Source organism: Mus caroli, chromosome 1, assembly GCF_900094665.2.
Source record: "Mus caroli chromosome 1, CAROLI_EIJ_v1.1, whole genome shotgun sequence".
In the NCBI taxonomy this organism is placed as follows: domain Eukaryota; kingdom Metazoa; phylum Chordata; class Mammalia; order Rodentia; family Muridae; genus Mus; species Mus caroli.
Window position 1 is genome coordinate 178,594,480 of NC_034570.1, and position 16,369 is coordinate 178,610,848.

Consider the following 16,369-nt stretch of genomic DNA (forward strand, 5'->3'; position numbering starts at 1 on the left):
GAGCCTGTTTGATTAGATGCCTGGACTGCATCCACTCATCCTTGTCTTTGACCTTAACTTACACAGTGGTGGTTTTGACTGCATCATCCTGCAGTGCTGGCTCTTGCCGTGTTCCCCACATTCTGCCTACCCCAGAGGCACACATGCATGCAGAAAGATCATATGGACCATGGTAGATTCCCAATCTGCCCCTTTAGAAATGAGCTCTGCTCCCACCCTGCACATTCCCTTCCTGTCATCTTATCATTGGCTGCTTCGGTGTCCCCAAAGAATACTAACTACTGATCGATACCCCAGACATGTCTGGCCACGGCCTACACGTGCCCTGGGTAGTTCATTTATTTGCCTTGGAGGATTTGCTAGAGTGGAATTTAATCAATAGCTAATTCATTAATTCTGGTCCTTGAGACTGTAGAGACAGCGCTGGGTGGTGAGGACAGGCTGGCCCCCACTTTGATTGAAATATGACAAGCACTCCAACCAACAGCTTCCCTGGGTACAGGGCTGCCTGGGAAGTTTGCTTATCCTGTCTCCATAAGAGGAGAAGCTGAGAAAAAAACATAACAAAGGTTTTTCCCGTCCCCGCAAGTCTCCGGAAGCCCATGGTTTCCAGGCATGGAGCTCCAGGGAAAGGCAAGAGAGAGCCCAGGCCTCATCTTTTATTGCCTTTAATTGAGACCACATTGGTTTGAGGCTGAACCACTGGTGCTGTGTCTGAGGTATAAGTCCTTGGGATGCTTACAAAATGATTGTTTTCATTTTTGCCTGGAGATACTGAGTAAAGCCCATAATATTTTTATAATGCAACATTTCAGTCATTGTTATGATAGGACCAGTTACAGGCTGCATTCTTCCAAAGGCGTTAAACCATGAGAACTGTGCATAAATCCCAGGGTATTTTCAAATTTCTTAACTCGGAGCTGAGTCTGGTGGGAGAGGTCAGAGATTTCAGAGCTTTCTTCTCCTCTTGTTTTGTAGAGAAACTGGGAGGCTCCCAGACTTTAATACTGTGCTTTCTGTGTCAAAGGCTCTACCCAGCATTGTTGCTAATTCTTTTCAGTGACTCAGAGCCTGAACTGGGGAGGTGGTAATTTAAAGTTTCAAAAACATACATGTGCTGTGAATTAAACCTATGTTTTCATTTATTTCAATAGAGAAAATATGAGATGCAGCCTATTAGATTGTATTTCTATCTCATGTCCTCAGCCACTGGTTCTCAGCCTTCCTAGTGCTGCAATACAGTTTCTCGTGTTGCTACGTCATAACTGGATGTTTGCTATTGTTATGCATTGTAGCTATTTTTGAAGATGGAGGTTTGCCAAAGATGTTGTGACCTGCGATCTGAGAAATGCTGCTGCTCTAAACTTGCTAATATGGACAGTTGGAAGTTACTTTTATGTCAGAATTTCTGTTTGAATCTTTAGAAGGTATGGGGAAGGCTCTCCAGACAGAGGATCTGGGGTAGGCTCAATACTGTGGTACAGAACTCAATGTCTGTGACCACAGCAGCTTTCGGAACTTACTCCTGATGCTCCGTCACCTGCACACGTATGTGTGTGCTCCCTTCTACTTCCTGAACACCCACTGGCTAAGCAGATCACTCACTGGTGCAGCCTTTGTGCATCCACCTCTTCCTCCTCCCTCACCTGTAGATGATTCACCCATTCTACGCTCTCTGAAACCCATTTCTGGGCTCATTTGCTAGCATACTCATTAATTACAGGGTGGTATCAACAGAAAGATGCACTCCCTATTCAGAGAGCGTGAATACTCTCAGTATTTCGTGAGTCATGGTGCCCTCATGGCCCTTGACCCTGCTGTGTCCCTGAACCAGGCCTGTACCTCCAACTATCTGTTCATTTTCTCATGTGATGTCTCTTATCATGTCTGTAACCTGGAACCAAAAGTTAATTCTTTTGATTCATTCTGGTCATCTTTTCCTACAAACACACCCCATCCCACACCTAAAAAGTTCATGTACTTGAAAGTTTTCATCTTTTTTAATTTTTTTTTTTTTTTTGGTCTTTCAAGACAGGGTTTCTCTGTGCAGCCCCAGATGTCCTGGAACTCACTCTGTAGACCAGGCTGGCCTTGAACTCAGAAATCCACCTGCTCTGCCTCCCAAGTGCTGGGATTAAAGGCGTGTGCCACCACTGCCCAGCACCTTTCTCTTTTTTAAAACTCACAGAATCTACATAGTGTTTCCTGTGTGTGCCTGGGCATCTAATGGAGCATCGGTGGCCTTTCAGAGGCTACAGCTCTGAAGAAATCTTCCTCTACCTACCTTAGCATCTGACAACAGCCCACAGCTTCTCAGTTAGGAATAGGATCTCATGAACACCTCCCTTGGTTTTGCTTGAATTTTGATGAGGATCCATTCGCCCTGTACAGGTCTTGCGTGTGCAGTCACAGCCACTATGAGTTAACATGTGTGTGGCTTTGTCATGCCCAACAAATAATTCACTACAGACGTTCATTCACTGCTTCTGGATCCTATGGTCTTCCTACCTCCTCTTCTGGTCTGGTCTCTGAGAGCTGGGGGAAAGAGGATACAATTGTTAGGTTGTCTCATTTAGAGATAATTACTTCAGAGTCTCCTTACCCTCCTTCTGCTGACTGCAGGGATCTCTGTATTGGTCACCATTCTTCAGCCAAAGAAGCCTCCCTGGCGAGGGCTGAGGGATCCACTGACCTGGGGGTGTGAACATAAGCACTTAGGGGTCAGTTATTACTGTGTACGTTTACCAGAGAGTATTAGGTTCTTCCCAAACCCGCTGACCTAGCCAGTTACCAGTCTGGGCCCAATTAACAGTTCATTCTTGGGAAAAGGAATTTAAATCCAGTCAGAAAGCAATCGATTGGTTACTCCCATAACATTGATGCCATAGTTACGCCAGTGGGTACATCTTGTCACGACAGTCATTATTGGCACCCACAGAGTTAAGAGCTGGGCAAGATAGTGGATGACTTTTCTCCATGGTGACACTCATAGAACCTTCCAGCAGTATGAAAGCTGGCCAGGTCCGTGCCAGCTTGACGGCCGGAAAGAAGGAAGCTTCCAGGCCAGGGCCAGGTTGACGTCTCCATCTCTGTGATTCAAGTCTGTGTTGTGTTCAGTATAAGTTCTTACCACCGAGTTCTCAGGGTAACTGGGCAACAGCAATAGCCTACAGTTGCAGAAGGGTGTAAGAAATCTCAGTGGCCAGCAACTTGAAAAGAGCAAACCTGGATTTAGCACTGAGCTTTTGTTAGCCCATGTATCCAGGAGAAGCACTGTTCCCCATTGTAGGGTACCTCCTCTTAAACTCCCTTTTAAATTATGATTTTTCTGTGTGTGTGTGTGTGTGTGTGTGTGTGTGTATGTGTGTGTGTGAGTGTGTGTGAGTGTGTGTGTCTGTGTGTGTGTCTGTGTATGTCTGTATGTGTGAGAGGCTAAGTGTACACTTGCCAGAGCACACATGAGGTGCCCAAAGCACTTCTTTTCAGAATCAGTTCTCTCTTCTAGCATGTGAGTCCCAGAGATGGAATCCAGCCCAGGTTGATGGTAAGAGCCTACATCTGCTCTAGCCACATTATTGGCCTGATATGGCTACTTTTATGACCAAGTTCATTAAACATCAATTTCAGCTGCCTTGCTGCCAGGCAAGAGCCAACATCTCATGCGTGGCTCTTCTCCATGGCTGCTGCCATCATCCTTCTCCAGTCTTCATTACTTCAGTTTATAGAACCCGTGTGAAAGCTACCCAAATTCAGTTAGATTTATAGAGGAAAGATGTGCAATCTACCCCTTGATAGCCTCAGATATTGTCATCTTATGGCTTCCAAATTATTTCTCATTTTGGTGATTAATATTTATGATCAACAATTACATGTTTAATTCCGTAGCTAGCAAAAATATTAAGCTCCTGTCTATCTCAAAGCTTCTGTTTCCTTGACCCAGCCCTGATTGCTTGATGAAGCTTATATTTCCCTGCTCCTTGGTCTTGCTCACTCCTTACCCTTTGTCCAGTGTGTTTCCTTCCTGTGTCACTCACTGGCCACTGTCACTGCCCATCGTAGACCCTGGCTCTCAGATGAAGCTCTTTTGGACAGTCTATGTTTCCCTTGCAAAGTCCCCAAGAAGATCTTCTCATAACCAGATCTCCTGATATGTGTAATGATCTCTACTGTTGATGGCTGTGGTGCCAAAAGACAAAACACCTGGTGGGGCAGGGGGAGATCTCATTCATCCCACAAGGCTGCCATCCTGGGTTAAGTTCCTTCAAGGTAGCCTAGCCTCCTGTCTTGCCTGTCAACCACTCAGCTAATGGAATTTGCTCAGCTCTCCCATGCTAAACCTAACTTTGTGTTGTCTATACATAGTTATCATCAGCGCAAAACCAGTGTGCTCCACTTCTGGCCAGCAGCATGCTCTAACAGAGAGGAAAGCATCATCTTCTATGATCAATTACCAAGCCAATTCCTCTATCAGGCCGTCACCTAGCCACACTCCACTCCAACGATAACAGATCAGGCTTAGTTACTTCCATGCTCCAGACACAAACCACAGGAAGCAAGGACTGCCAATTTCTCTGCTTTCACTCTCTCTGCATGATGCACTTGGAGCCTGTTTCCAGAGCCTAGGAAATGTCGGGGTAGGGGTGGGAGAAAGGAATGGGAACGTTATGTAAATAACTCCCCTCTCCTATCTTGGCTCAGAAATTTCCAACAGTTTTCCAACACACTCAAAAACAAATCCAAATTTATTTTCTTAGCCTATAAAATCCTGCACAGTTGGCAAGCTCCAGCTCAGCCTAACACCAGCAGCCACTCTGTCTTGTTTTCTAACATTCTGTCTCCCGCTCAGTATACTCCAGGGCTACTGGATTCTTTGACCTCCTTTTTCACACATGGATAATGTGCAACCCTTATCAGTCCACTTATCAGTCCACTGTAACTCCATTACTTTGTTTCAATCTCTCTTTGTGTTTCTGCACAGAAGACCCTAACCTCCTCCAACCATAACTTGAGGCACTAGTTATTCACATGGTGTTAATGGCTCATCTCCCTCCAGCAAAATGTAACTTTAATGATCAAAGGGACATTATCTGTCTCTTTCAATGATAAAGACAGAATGATGCCTGGTTTGCATTAGGTATTTAGTAAGTATTTGTTAAAGTTTAAACTTTGGAAAACTCCCCAAAGTCTGTTTATTTGGATTGGTTAGGAGAATGGTCTGCTGGTGTCCCCATGTTGCCTTTGAAGGAACTCTCAAGCTGATAAACTTATCACCTGGCAGTCCCCTCCGGAGCACTACTTGAACTTTCTGAATGAAGAAGTGTGAGTGTCACCTCCTATCAGAGCACTGGTGCTCACTCTCGCTCCTCGCTATTCCTGGTTTTATTCAGCCAGGTTATCAACTCAGAAGGGGCTACATATTTTTAGAAGTAGTGGCACTTTACAGTTAGCCTGCTTCACTTTCAAACCGCCCATGAGACAATTGAAGGCTTCAGTAAATCCCTTCTTACATTATAATGTATGTGGTAGCTGAGATGTGATCTCATTCAGGAGGGTAGCTGCATTGCTGGCTGCCTGTCTACATGTTAAGTGGATTCTACTGTCATCTTATTTCTCCTGTACTGGTCCTTCCCAGCATCCCCTCTGTCTTCTTGACTATGTATTCATATTCCCATCCATGTCTGCCATGATACCTTCTTGGGTGGTCTAGAACACCTGGTTTATGTGATTTTTAAAAATGAAAATATTTGACTTTATCATTTCACAGTTCACATGGTGTGTGTGTTTTATCTGCCCTTTCTTTTCTTGCTTGGTGAAGTTCTTAATAAACATACCAACAGAGCAGTTAAATACTCAACGACTTGACTCAAAATAAAAGTTAACATTTCATCAAAATACATACTGAAAGTTTTATATCTAAAGCATTCTCACCATTTCTGGTAGCACAGTCTAGAATATTGTTGAGGAGAGTGGGTGCTACATGAATGAGTAGCAAAAATACATTTAGTTGAGGCCTGTCTTAGGTGGCTCAGAAATCCAAAGCTTTTTAATCTCTAGGAGTTTAGTCAGAGGTATTGAAACATATGAGTTTTTCCCCTTGCGGCTCCAATATGCTATTTTCACAAATGATGATCAAATATTAGAATACAGTAATAAAGTGTCACTGTAAAGCCTAAGTCTTTCTACCTGACATACGGTGTTTCAGCATCTACCCGGGTAAAGGTAGTTGATAAGAAACTGTGTTAGCACTGCTTCCTAGCTCCCATGTTTAGCAAAAGTGACAGATTGTTACAGGGGTAAACATATTATTATGCAATATAGCAGAAATAGAACAATAACTTTATTACCAAATGACAGAATTAAAAAGAAATGTCTAGTTGGAATGCTTGGCCCCAATGTGTTCTTTCGTGTGCATACCCCTAGTGGCTTCTATCAAAGACTATTAATGTGAATTTCAATCCCTGCCCTGTCAGGCTGTCACTTAAATGTAGTCTTTGGTGGCTAGGAGACAGCTCAGCTGGTTGAGTACTTGTTGTATAATCATGAGAACATAAGTTGGATCGCCAGCACCCTCACAAAGAGGCATGGTGGCCATAGGGCTTATTTACCAGTCAGCCAAGCCTAGTCAGTGAGCCTCAGGTCCAGTGACATACCGTGTCTTGAATTGAAAGTGAGACACTCCTGAGGAATGACACCTGAGGTTGGCCTTTGTCCTCTACACACACATGTGCCCATACGCACGGGTACCTGACTCCCAGCCACACTCATGGAGCACGGTCATTTCTGTAATTCGCTGACACCGTGGACGTAGCCGTGGGGTCTACACAATAGAGATGACTTGAAAGTTGGATCCCTGGAAAAATAGCAGTGGCTGGATTGGCCTTTGAAAGAACCTTGCATAGTGACACAGTTTACCCTCTGCAGGGTCACTGCAGGATGTACTGTGTGTACACTCCCTAGAGAATGGAAAACTAACTTCTTCGGTCTAATACAATGACAAGGTTTCTCTTGACTGCTGCCTTTTCAGAAATATGTTTGCATCTAACTGAGTTTCTAGAAGTACTGTCGCTGAGGGTGCTGATCAGAGCCTAAACCAAAGGCGGTTTAAAAATTAATGAGTGCCTGATGACTGAAAATTAGTGCTCAGTTTAAGTTATTGGGAAACTTTGATGGCTAAGACGTGATGTTGGGCCAGTGAAGTGGCTCAGTGGGTGAGGTACCTGCTGCCAAGCCTGATGATCTAAGTTTGATGCCAATGACTCCCACATGACAGATGGCCAAAAGTTGTCCTCTGACATCCACACGTCCTCCATGATGCACAAACCGCACACACAAACACAGTCAAATCAAAAGCAATGCCTTGAGACATAGCCCAGGCTTGCGTGTGCTCGTCTTGCCTTGACACATGTGCTTCAAGAGCATTCTCTGCATGCAAAGCACACTACACCTGTTTGTGACTGGTTCGACATCCAGCCAGAGACTCTGCAGTAACACAATGGGAGTTGCCGTTTGTGTCAGAATTCCACTCAGTTCTCAAAAACAATTAAGACAAAGACAATAATAATCACTGTACATTGCATAGACAAGGTCATGCTGTGTCTCAGAAACCTGTCAACTCTCTGGAGCATCGTTTCAAACTTGCAGCTGCTCTCTGCTTATGGGAAACACCATGTGGACCTCATGTGTGCAGAATTGAGGCAATCTCCATGTGAATCCGGGCATTGATCTTTTTCTGTTTTGCATTTTGAGAAAACCCAGACTGACCTGAACTGATGGCTATCCCCCTGCCTCAGCTTCCTGAGTGCTGCAATGACAGACGTGAGTCACTGGGGCACTCAGATTTACTTTTCTGATCTCATTCACCACAGCAAATGGAACAGTAATGTATTGAAAAGGCAGGAAATTGTTCCACGGTCACTGTACCCCAGCCCCACAAAGTCTGCTGGGGTCTAAAATGAAATGATCACTCAGTTCTTTTAAGAAATCAAATGTTCTTGATAAGGGCATGTGTTATGGGAACCTCCAATTCCTAGACTCCTAACCAGAAACCACTTATGAGCTAGAGTTACGGAAGAAACAAATCTATCTAGCAGTGATTCAAATGCAAAGAAATGCCAGAGACCATTTGGAGGAAGTTCGTGATATTGAAGCGTTTCTCAGTTTGGGAATTGATCATGGCAGCAAATGTAAGAGCCAACCATAGAGATTTACACTGTATGACCCAGACAGAGACAGGTGATGACACTGTCTCAGAGAACCCGGATTTTGCAGGGCTCTTCATGATTCTCAGGGGCTCTCCTACACCACCATAGTCAACATTACTGAAGACATCCTACAGAGGACAATGGAGAAGGTGACAGACATGTGAGGAACGCTAACATTGCATACAGGCTTCATGGTTGTCTGCGGATGTGCACCTTCAACCAGCAAATGCCATGTCATCTGACTTTGGTTTTGGAAAGGAGAGGGTCTAGGCAGAGGACTATGTCTGCCATAGTCCAGCTTTTGCTGTGCTGAGCAAGGCTTCTCTTCCTTGTGCTTTTCTTCAATAAACCTGACGTGCTATGGGTTCTTCCCATTTCTCACAGGGATATTTCTTCTTGCCTCTGAAACTTCAAGTGAGAGAACACTGGACCTCTGCCATGTAGTACTCTCCAGAAACTAAAGAGTTTGGATTAAGTCTTAAAACATACTCAATGGCAGTCATGTATATGTGTGTGTGTATACATATATATATACATATATATGCATATGCATCAGCAAGTATTGTGTATTAGTACCCATTCCTCCCATCCATGCTTCAGTCAGAGAATTGCTCATGAAATAAGAACCTTTGATCAACCTGGAGGACTGCATAAACAAGGTTGATAGTAATTTGTGTTAAATATTGTCTTTTTTTTTTTTTTTTTTTTTGGTCTTTCGAGACAGGATTTCTCTGTATAGCCCTGACTGTCCTAGAACTCACTCTGTAGACCAGACTGGCCTCGAACTCAGAAATCCGCCTGCCTCTGCCTTCCAAGTGCTGGGATTAAAGGCGTGCGCCACCACACCAGGCTTAAATATTGTCTTTTTAATAGTCTTGAATCTAGCCTGGAGTAGTGCTTCACACATGCAATATGAACAGATCAGGCACAAACAGAGGCAAATATGCATTCACATGTATATGTATATTTTTATCTGTTGCAGATCCCTTCAAATAGATTGGACAACACCAGCAAATCCAAATGGTATCATCCTTGGGTATGACGTTTTGAGGAAAACATGGCGCCCCTGCTCTGAAACCCAGAAGTTAACAGACAAACCTAGTGATAAGCTTTGCAGAGCAGTCAAGTGCCAATACCCTGGAAAAGTCTGTGGGCACACGTGCTACTCTCCAGGAACTAAGGTAGATCTCTTCACAACACCAGGGAAAGCCATCACCACACTCTATCGTGATATATGCTCCTCATGTTAAAGATGTGAAGACCCCATAGAGAAGGAAGGATTCCTACCAACACCCTTTTGGCCTCAAGAGAATTCAACCTGGCCATTTTTCATCATGCTTTCAGGAAATGTGGGCTTATTAGGATGATAAGGGCCCCCTGAATTTTATTAGCCTGAGGGACTTGAAATTTCCATTATTTTAAGTCCATTCTGCTCCAAGTATCTGTCTGCTCATGCAGCTCTGAGGAGTTGCCATGAACCGGACTGTTCCTGGTTTGTCAGAAATATTTTAGAATTATGGTCATTTATAGATTAATGTTCATATTAGTTGCTGTTTAGGAATCAGATCAATAATACAGCCAGACAGAGGGTTTTGTAAATGGCTTTTATTGACAAACAACACAGAAAACTACTTTGTTTGAAGGTAAGGTCTCATCTAATGAAATAATGTCCTATTTATCAGCAGCATTGCGCGCTCGATGACGAAGGCTGCTCCTAAATCCATAAGATTCACTAGAAAGGAACTCCATAATTAATAAAGTGAGTTTCTGAAGCAATATGGATCAAAATACAAATTATTGTGGCTGCCCCTCGCTCAGCAGTAGTTACTATGTAAGACACACAGAAAGCCAGCTGCCTGGAAACCTTACAAATGTTGTATCTCTAAAACTGTTATGTGTTAAACTAAGTGTGCACATGTGTGTGATATAGACACGAGTGTGCATATGTACATGGAAAGATCATGGTAGGGACTTTTTCTATGAAATATCTGCTGGTTAAAATGCATAACTTTTAGAAAAGCAAATGTATTTTGTCTAGTGTTTTTATGCGGGGGGTTGATATTGGTTTGGATGAAAGGCTCAGAATAAGATTTTTAAAACTCCTCCTCGTGGAGCTCTTCGGAGGGGTGGGTAGCTTCATGGGCTCTTTATGCAAAATATGACATTGGAAGGAAGAGTCGTCCAACCTATGCTTCAAGTGGGACTGACCCTACATTCTCACTGCTGAGTCCAACAAGGCAATTGTGTTACTGTTTGATTAGGAGCCCAGCCTGGGTGGCTGGGTTAGGGTGATTCCTTTGCTCTTAGGAACCTTTGTAAATGAGCCACTAAGCAAGTGGGCCTGTGGAAGACTCTGATGCTGTGTTCTCTGTCACCGCTCTGAGCTTGCTTCCAACATGGAAACATCACCAAGAGGAAAATGGAAAGTGCTTGATAAACAGTATCGATTTTTGTGTGCCACAGAAGTGTCTGTCTAACTGAAGGAACACTGGCCAAGTACAAGTTCTGAGGCTGTTTTCCAGCCGATATTCAGGGTTTGATCTGGTTTATATAGAGCATAAAGATACAAATACTTATTTGATTGTTCAAGCATATAATTTCTCTGCAGCTAGCTCCGGGCAAAAACACAGAGTTAAAAGGACTTTTCAACATTAATTTCCATATAAATTTATTTTTGTATTGTAGTAGTCTGCAATATATGCTTGCATAGGTGTATATGTATATGTGTGTGTATATATATATGCATATATATATATATATATATATATATATACATATGTGTATACATATACAAGGAGAGGAGAAAGAGATTGCCTTATTGGAAGAGTAGATCCATAAATAAGTGATCATATACATTATAAGGAAGATTCAGTTTATTTAATAAAAGGATGAGTGGGAAGCAGTCTGCTTCTTGGTGCAGTGTTTCAAGTTAAGCAATTTGTGTGTGTGTGTGTGTGTGTAAAATTGTAAAGGCTTCCTTTACAATTTGAAGTACTGGAAGCAGTGTTTTATACTGTATCCTGGAAGCTTTGGCATTCTAAAGGCGATTTACATGATGTTATAACACAGACTGAAGCTTAGTTGAAGAGAAGGAAGGCTGCATTGTATCAACTGACATTTATGGAATTTGTGGGATTTACAGCTGTAGGTTATATGGTCACCTTTCCAGGCCTTTGGAGAACATTATTCTAGTCCACGAGATACTGTATTCTTAATTGAGCAGATATATTTATTCTTAAATGTAAAGTTGCTTGTGTTTAAAAATATTTCTCTAAAACCTATTGCACACATTCAGGTATGTTGTGACGGCCTTCTGTATGATCCTCAGCCTGGATACAGCTGCTGTGAGGAGAAATACATCGCACTCTCTCCGAATGCCACTGGGGTTTGCTGTGGAGGGCGGATGCGGGAGGCACAGCCAGACCACCAGTGCTGCTCTGGGCATTACGCTAGAATCCTTCCAGGTGAGCATTGTCTGCCACATTGTTCAACAGCTCAGAAGCTGAAACTAAGCCTGTGTCCCATGCCAGCAAACGCTTTCAAGAACTTTTTCATCAAAATCTGAACCTCACGCAGAGGCAAAGCAATGGGTGTGCTTTAAATGTTGTCTTTCCAGCTGTGGCAGAAGGAGCTAAGAGAGTGACTTATCAGACCTCCCAATATCTCCTGAAGACAGGAATGTCTATGAAGATCTTATCTTGTGTGGCTCGACTCATTCCCATACTTCATGGTTTTCATCGTCAAATCTATGAGTCATGAACTGTCCATGACGGTTCCTCTTTAATGTCAGCTTGGCTGGGTTTGAAATCACTTAGGAGACACGCCTTTGACAGGGAGTGTCTTTCCAAGGAGCTTTAATAAGAAGGGAAAACTCTCAGGCTGGACGTGGGCAGCACCATCCCAAATGCTGTAGTCCTAAACAGAATAAAAGAGAAAACAGAAGGAAGCCAGCTGGGTTTCTTCCCTCTCTGCTTCATAGCTACAGAGCCAATGTGACCTCAGGCTTGAGAACCAGGCCTTCCCCACTATAAGCGAGTGTGTCCTCAAGTGTGGGCCACTGTCACCCTGCCTAACTCAAGTCATTTCACTACCTACTTTGCCACAGCAAGGAGCAGCTAATCCACTGCCCCAGCTGTGGGACTTCCCTCCACGCCCTCCATTCCTCTTCTGAGAACCACACACCTCGTTCCTAAGTGGATGACTTAGGTTCCATTTATGTGAGCGTTCCAAACCCCAGTGGCTCAGACTGTCAGCTCAGTAGGCTGGACAGTGTTTCCCACATTTAAATGACGTGAAACGGTACCTAGTAAAGAACACAGGGAATGAGGACGGTGGTGGCCACCGTTTATAATGCGAAAGATGTCACATAGGCCTTGGATTTAAAGGTTTTCCCCCAACTTAGCTGCAGTTTACAGTCATGAACTGAGTTTAGAAGAAATCCACAGTACGCCATGATTCGTGTATGACCTGAAGGTTCGGGATGGTTTTGCTGCTGTGTTCTGTCAAAATCCCTCTCCTGATGCTAGTCGGAGGGAGCTTCCACCCCAATGATAATAATACCCAGCGACAATAGGAATGAAACAGGAGGCAGAGGGTGACCATCACAGGCACAAGCATCCTGTGGAAGAGGAAGGAGATTGCAGAGAAGCAAACAGTACTGATTGAAACATTTATACTGCCTTTGCAACAAATCAAAAAACAAGCCTGGTTGCTAGAGTGGCCTGGGCTTGGGTAGCTTTCCATTAGTCATGTAGTAGAATTTATTTACTTATTTGCACGTATGTGGTTGCATGCATGTGTATGTGCATGTGCATGTGCGTGTGCATGTGTGTGCACTCACACATGTGTGCATGTGTGTGTGTGTGTGTGTGTGTGTGTTGTATGCATGCAAGCATGTGCAGAGTCCAGAAGAGGTTGTCCAATATTCTGGCCTATCACTCTCTGCCTTGTTCCACTGAGACAGGGTCTGGCTGGTGACTGGAAAGCTGAAGGTTTACAGAATGGCAGCCATTCCCTGCTTTTGAAGTTCTTCACTTTTGCATGGCAAACATTGTTACCCACTGAGCAGTCCTACCCCGGGACAGTATTCTGCCTCCTGCCTTTTCCCTGTCCCACGTGGGTCAGCAAGCAGCTTGCTTAGGTGACATCATGGGGCTGCCACTTTGCATCTAGCAGGTTTGATATGAGTACAAGGGGAGGGAGAGAGTATATTCTATGTGTGGATGACAGGGAAGGGAGGGACGTGAATTTTAGTGGCTACTTGGTTATGGACAAGGGCCCCGGATCTGCCTCCCTCTTGTTGCCATTGTGTTTTCTGTCTACTTCATTAACATTGTGGGTACTTTTAAAGGCTTATTCTAGACCAATACACCATTACTGACACTGGAAAAGCCACTGTAGATATAGATATGATTCCTGTCACCTAAGTTTACCACTGATGTCTTTCTCCTTTTAAAGATTTATTTGTTTGTTTGTTTGTTTGTCTATATGTTTTAGTTTATGTTGTCATGAGTCTAATCTCAGAGAACTGGAGTTACAGGTGGCCGAGAGTTATCTGAGATGGGTGCTGGGAGCCAAACCTTGGTCCTCCAGAAAAGCAGCAAGCTTCCTTAACCACTGAACTGTCCTCCCAGTCCCAGGACGGTGATGTTTTCTTGATGATAAGAAAGCAAACTTAGAAGAGAGGCTCAAACATGGAAGGTATTAAGATAAATACTCCAAGTTAATTCACGATGGTGAATATTCACTCTGACCATCTTTGCCTCCCCCTCTGAGTCAGAGAACAAAAAAAATCTATATAGCAAAGTTATTGTCTCTGATTCTCCAGCAAGAATACATTCATAATTGAATAAATCACAACAATGTTTCTTAGAAGGACCTTTGTTGTCGGAAGTGTAAGGATTTTGTGGAAGATTGTTGCCTTGTTTATTAAATTCTGTTTCACAGTTGTTAGCAACAGATCAAATAAAGCTCGTCCAATGCTCTATTGTCTCTGAATGTCCACAGCTGGGGGCTCTCAGCTATGATTCTTCTCCTTTCTTCCTCCAAATAACTGCTTTAAAACTTAGAGAAATGAGACGGATGCTTCCTGGTGTCTGCTCTCAGCTTCCTCCATCCAGCAGAGGCTGGGAGGACCCTGAGTCTCACACACCACTAAACAGAATACAAATAGCTTATCTGAATATAGACTACAGTTTTCTTTCAAAGTCACTTTGAATTTTTTTGATATTATCATTTGCAACAAACTATTTAAGCCCTGAAAATAATTCTGGCCCACAAAATTAATGATACATACTTGCTCCCATTTGGCCCTTTAGCGCAGCATCTGACAGAAAAGCTCTGCCTGTCTGTGCCTCTTCAAGCCCAACAGTGCAGGGCTAAGGAAACAACCTACTTATATTTTGCTTCAAAATAAAATTTGATGTTTGTTCCAAAAAATTAAATAAATGGGAACTTCACTGATATTAGAGAAGCCTCCTAATAACTGACTATGAGCATGTATGTCTACATGTGATACGTGGACATGTCTCTGTGTGCATGCACACGTGTGTACTGTAGAGATTAAAGGTAGAAGTCAGGGTCTGCCTCAATCACACTCCACTTAAAAACATGGGTTTTAACTTAATGTGTATGTGTGTTCATGGATGTAAGAGGTGGGTGGAGAGAAAAAGAACAAAGAAATGTTACAAAGAAATGGCACGTGGAAGCCAGGGGACAACTTTTGAGTGTCCATGCTTAGCTCTCTGCAGATTGATGCAGGGTCTCTCCCTTATCTGTCACCCCATAGCATACTCCAGGATAGGTGGCCCATCAGCTTCTGGCCAAGTCTCTCTTCTCTCCTCTTCCCATCTTTCTTTCCTTAGGCGCACTGGGATGAGGGATGAGTGCCAACAGATCCTGCTTTGTATGCTGACTTTGGAGGGCAAATGCACATTGGCCAAGCTTAGGTGGCAAATGCTTTTCCACAGTCAGCACCCCTAGCCTTCACCTTCTTTGAGACAGTATCTCTCACTGAACCTGGAGCTAACCATTCAACTAGACTAGTGGGCCACCAAGCTCCAGGGACCCTCCTGACTCTGTTTCATTAGCTCTGCAACTACAGGCACAGACCACAAGTTGATTGGTTTGTTTTGTTGTTGTTGTTGTTGTTGTTGCTCTGTTCCTATTGTTATTTGTGTGGATGCTTGGTAGGTTCTCAGACTTTACTGACTAACCTCTTTCATCATCCCTTAACAACTGATTTTTAAAGCAAGAGTTTTAAGTTTCTACACCATACAGATATGTGTGTATACACCTACCTGTCAAAACTATATGTGTACCTATGCACATATATCACACATGCACTTGTTTTCCCACAGGGTTACATTATCCCTTCTTGTCAAGATAAGAAAACATGTAAAGAAACCATCCTCGGGGAGAACCGGGCGCTGCTTCCGTTGCTAATCTGTATCTATCTAAATGAAGGGATGTCTTTCTGACCTGGGTCCTCAGCCCATGGTCTTTGTTAACTAGTTTAAGGCCATTTACATCAAGAAGGAGATGTAGTGACCCCAAACTGCCTTGTATCCTGCTGTAATTAAAATCCAATCGGCAGTCTCCAATCTCGAGGCTGAGATGCAGGCAGGCATTTTGATATTTACAGAGGAGTTGAAATATTGGTTAATAACATCACTCCTTCGTTCCTCTCAAGATTTTGCTCCATGGCTACACATTACAAAGAGCAGCAGAGGAGAATACTCACTCCTTCGCCCCACTTTTTTTATAAATATGCTAATGACCCCAGAGAAGTGTTAATGTGGGTCATTCTTTGATAAGAATAACAATTAACTTTTAGGCTGCGCGGTACCATTTAGAGAGGAAGCATCTTCAAGCCTGGCCTGAAAGACTCATTTTTAGAGGTTAATGAGAAGGTGGCTGATCCTTGTATCTTGTGTCTAATAGCCCTTTTTTTTTTTTGAGGGGAAAGAGAGTTTTATTTCTCATTGATATAATACACATCCCTTCTTATTTTTTTTTCATTTTCCCAAACCTTTTCTACAGGCAGTAAATGAATTCGGGGAACTATGACTAAAATAATTAACGCAATCTAGGAGAGGCGTCACACAAAAGGTTGTCTTTCCCCTACACAGATGTAAGCAGCCTCTGTCTTCTGAGCTCACTGCTGTGCT

General features: G+C 43.3%; 1 protein-coding gene across 1 annotated transcript in view; it reads left to right on the forward strand.

Moving 5' to 3' along the window:
- Ush2a (usherin) overlaps positions 1-16,369 on the forward strand; it is a 673,376-nt gene that overhangs the window by 487,909 nt on the left and 169,098 nt on the right. The window contains exons 47-48 of the mRNA XM_021165303.2: positions 9,184-9,382; positions 11,497-11,665. Of these exons, the coding sequence (XP_021020962.1) occupies positions 9,184-9,382; positions 11,497-11,665 (368 nt within the window). The remainder of the gene's footprint in view (positions 1-9,183; positions 9,383-11,496; positions 11,666-16,369) is intronic.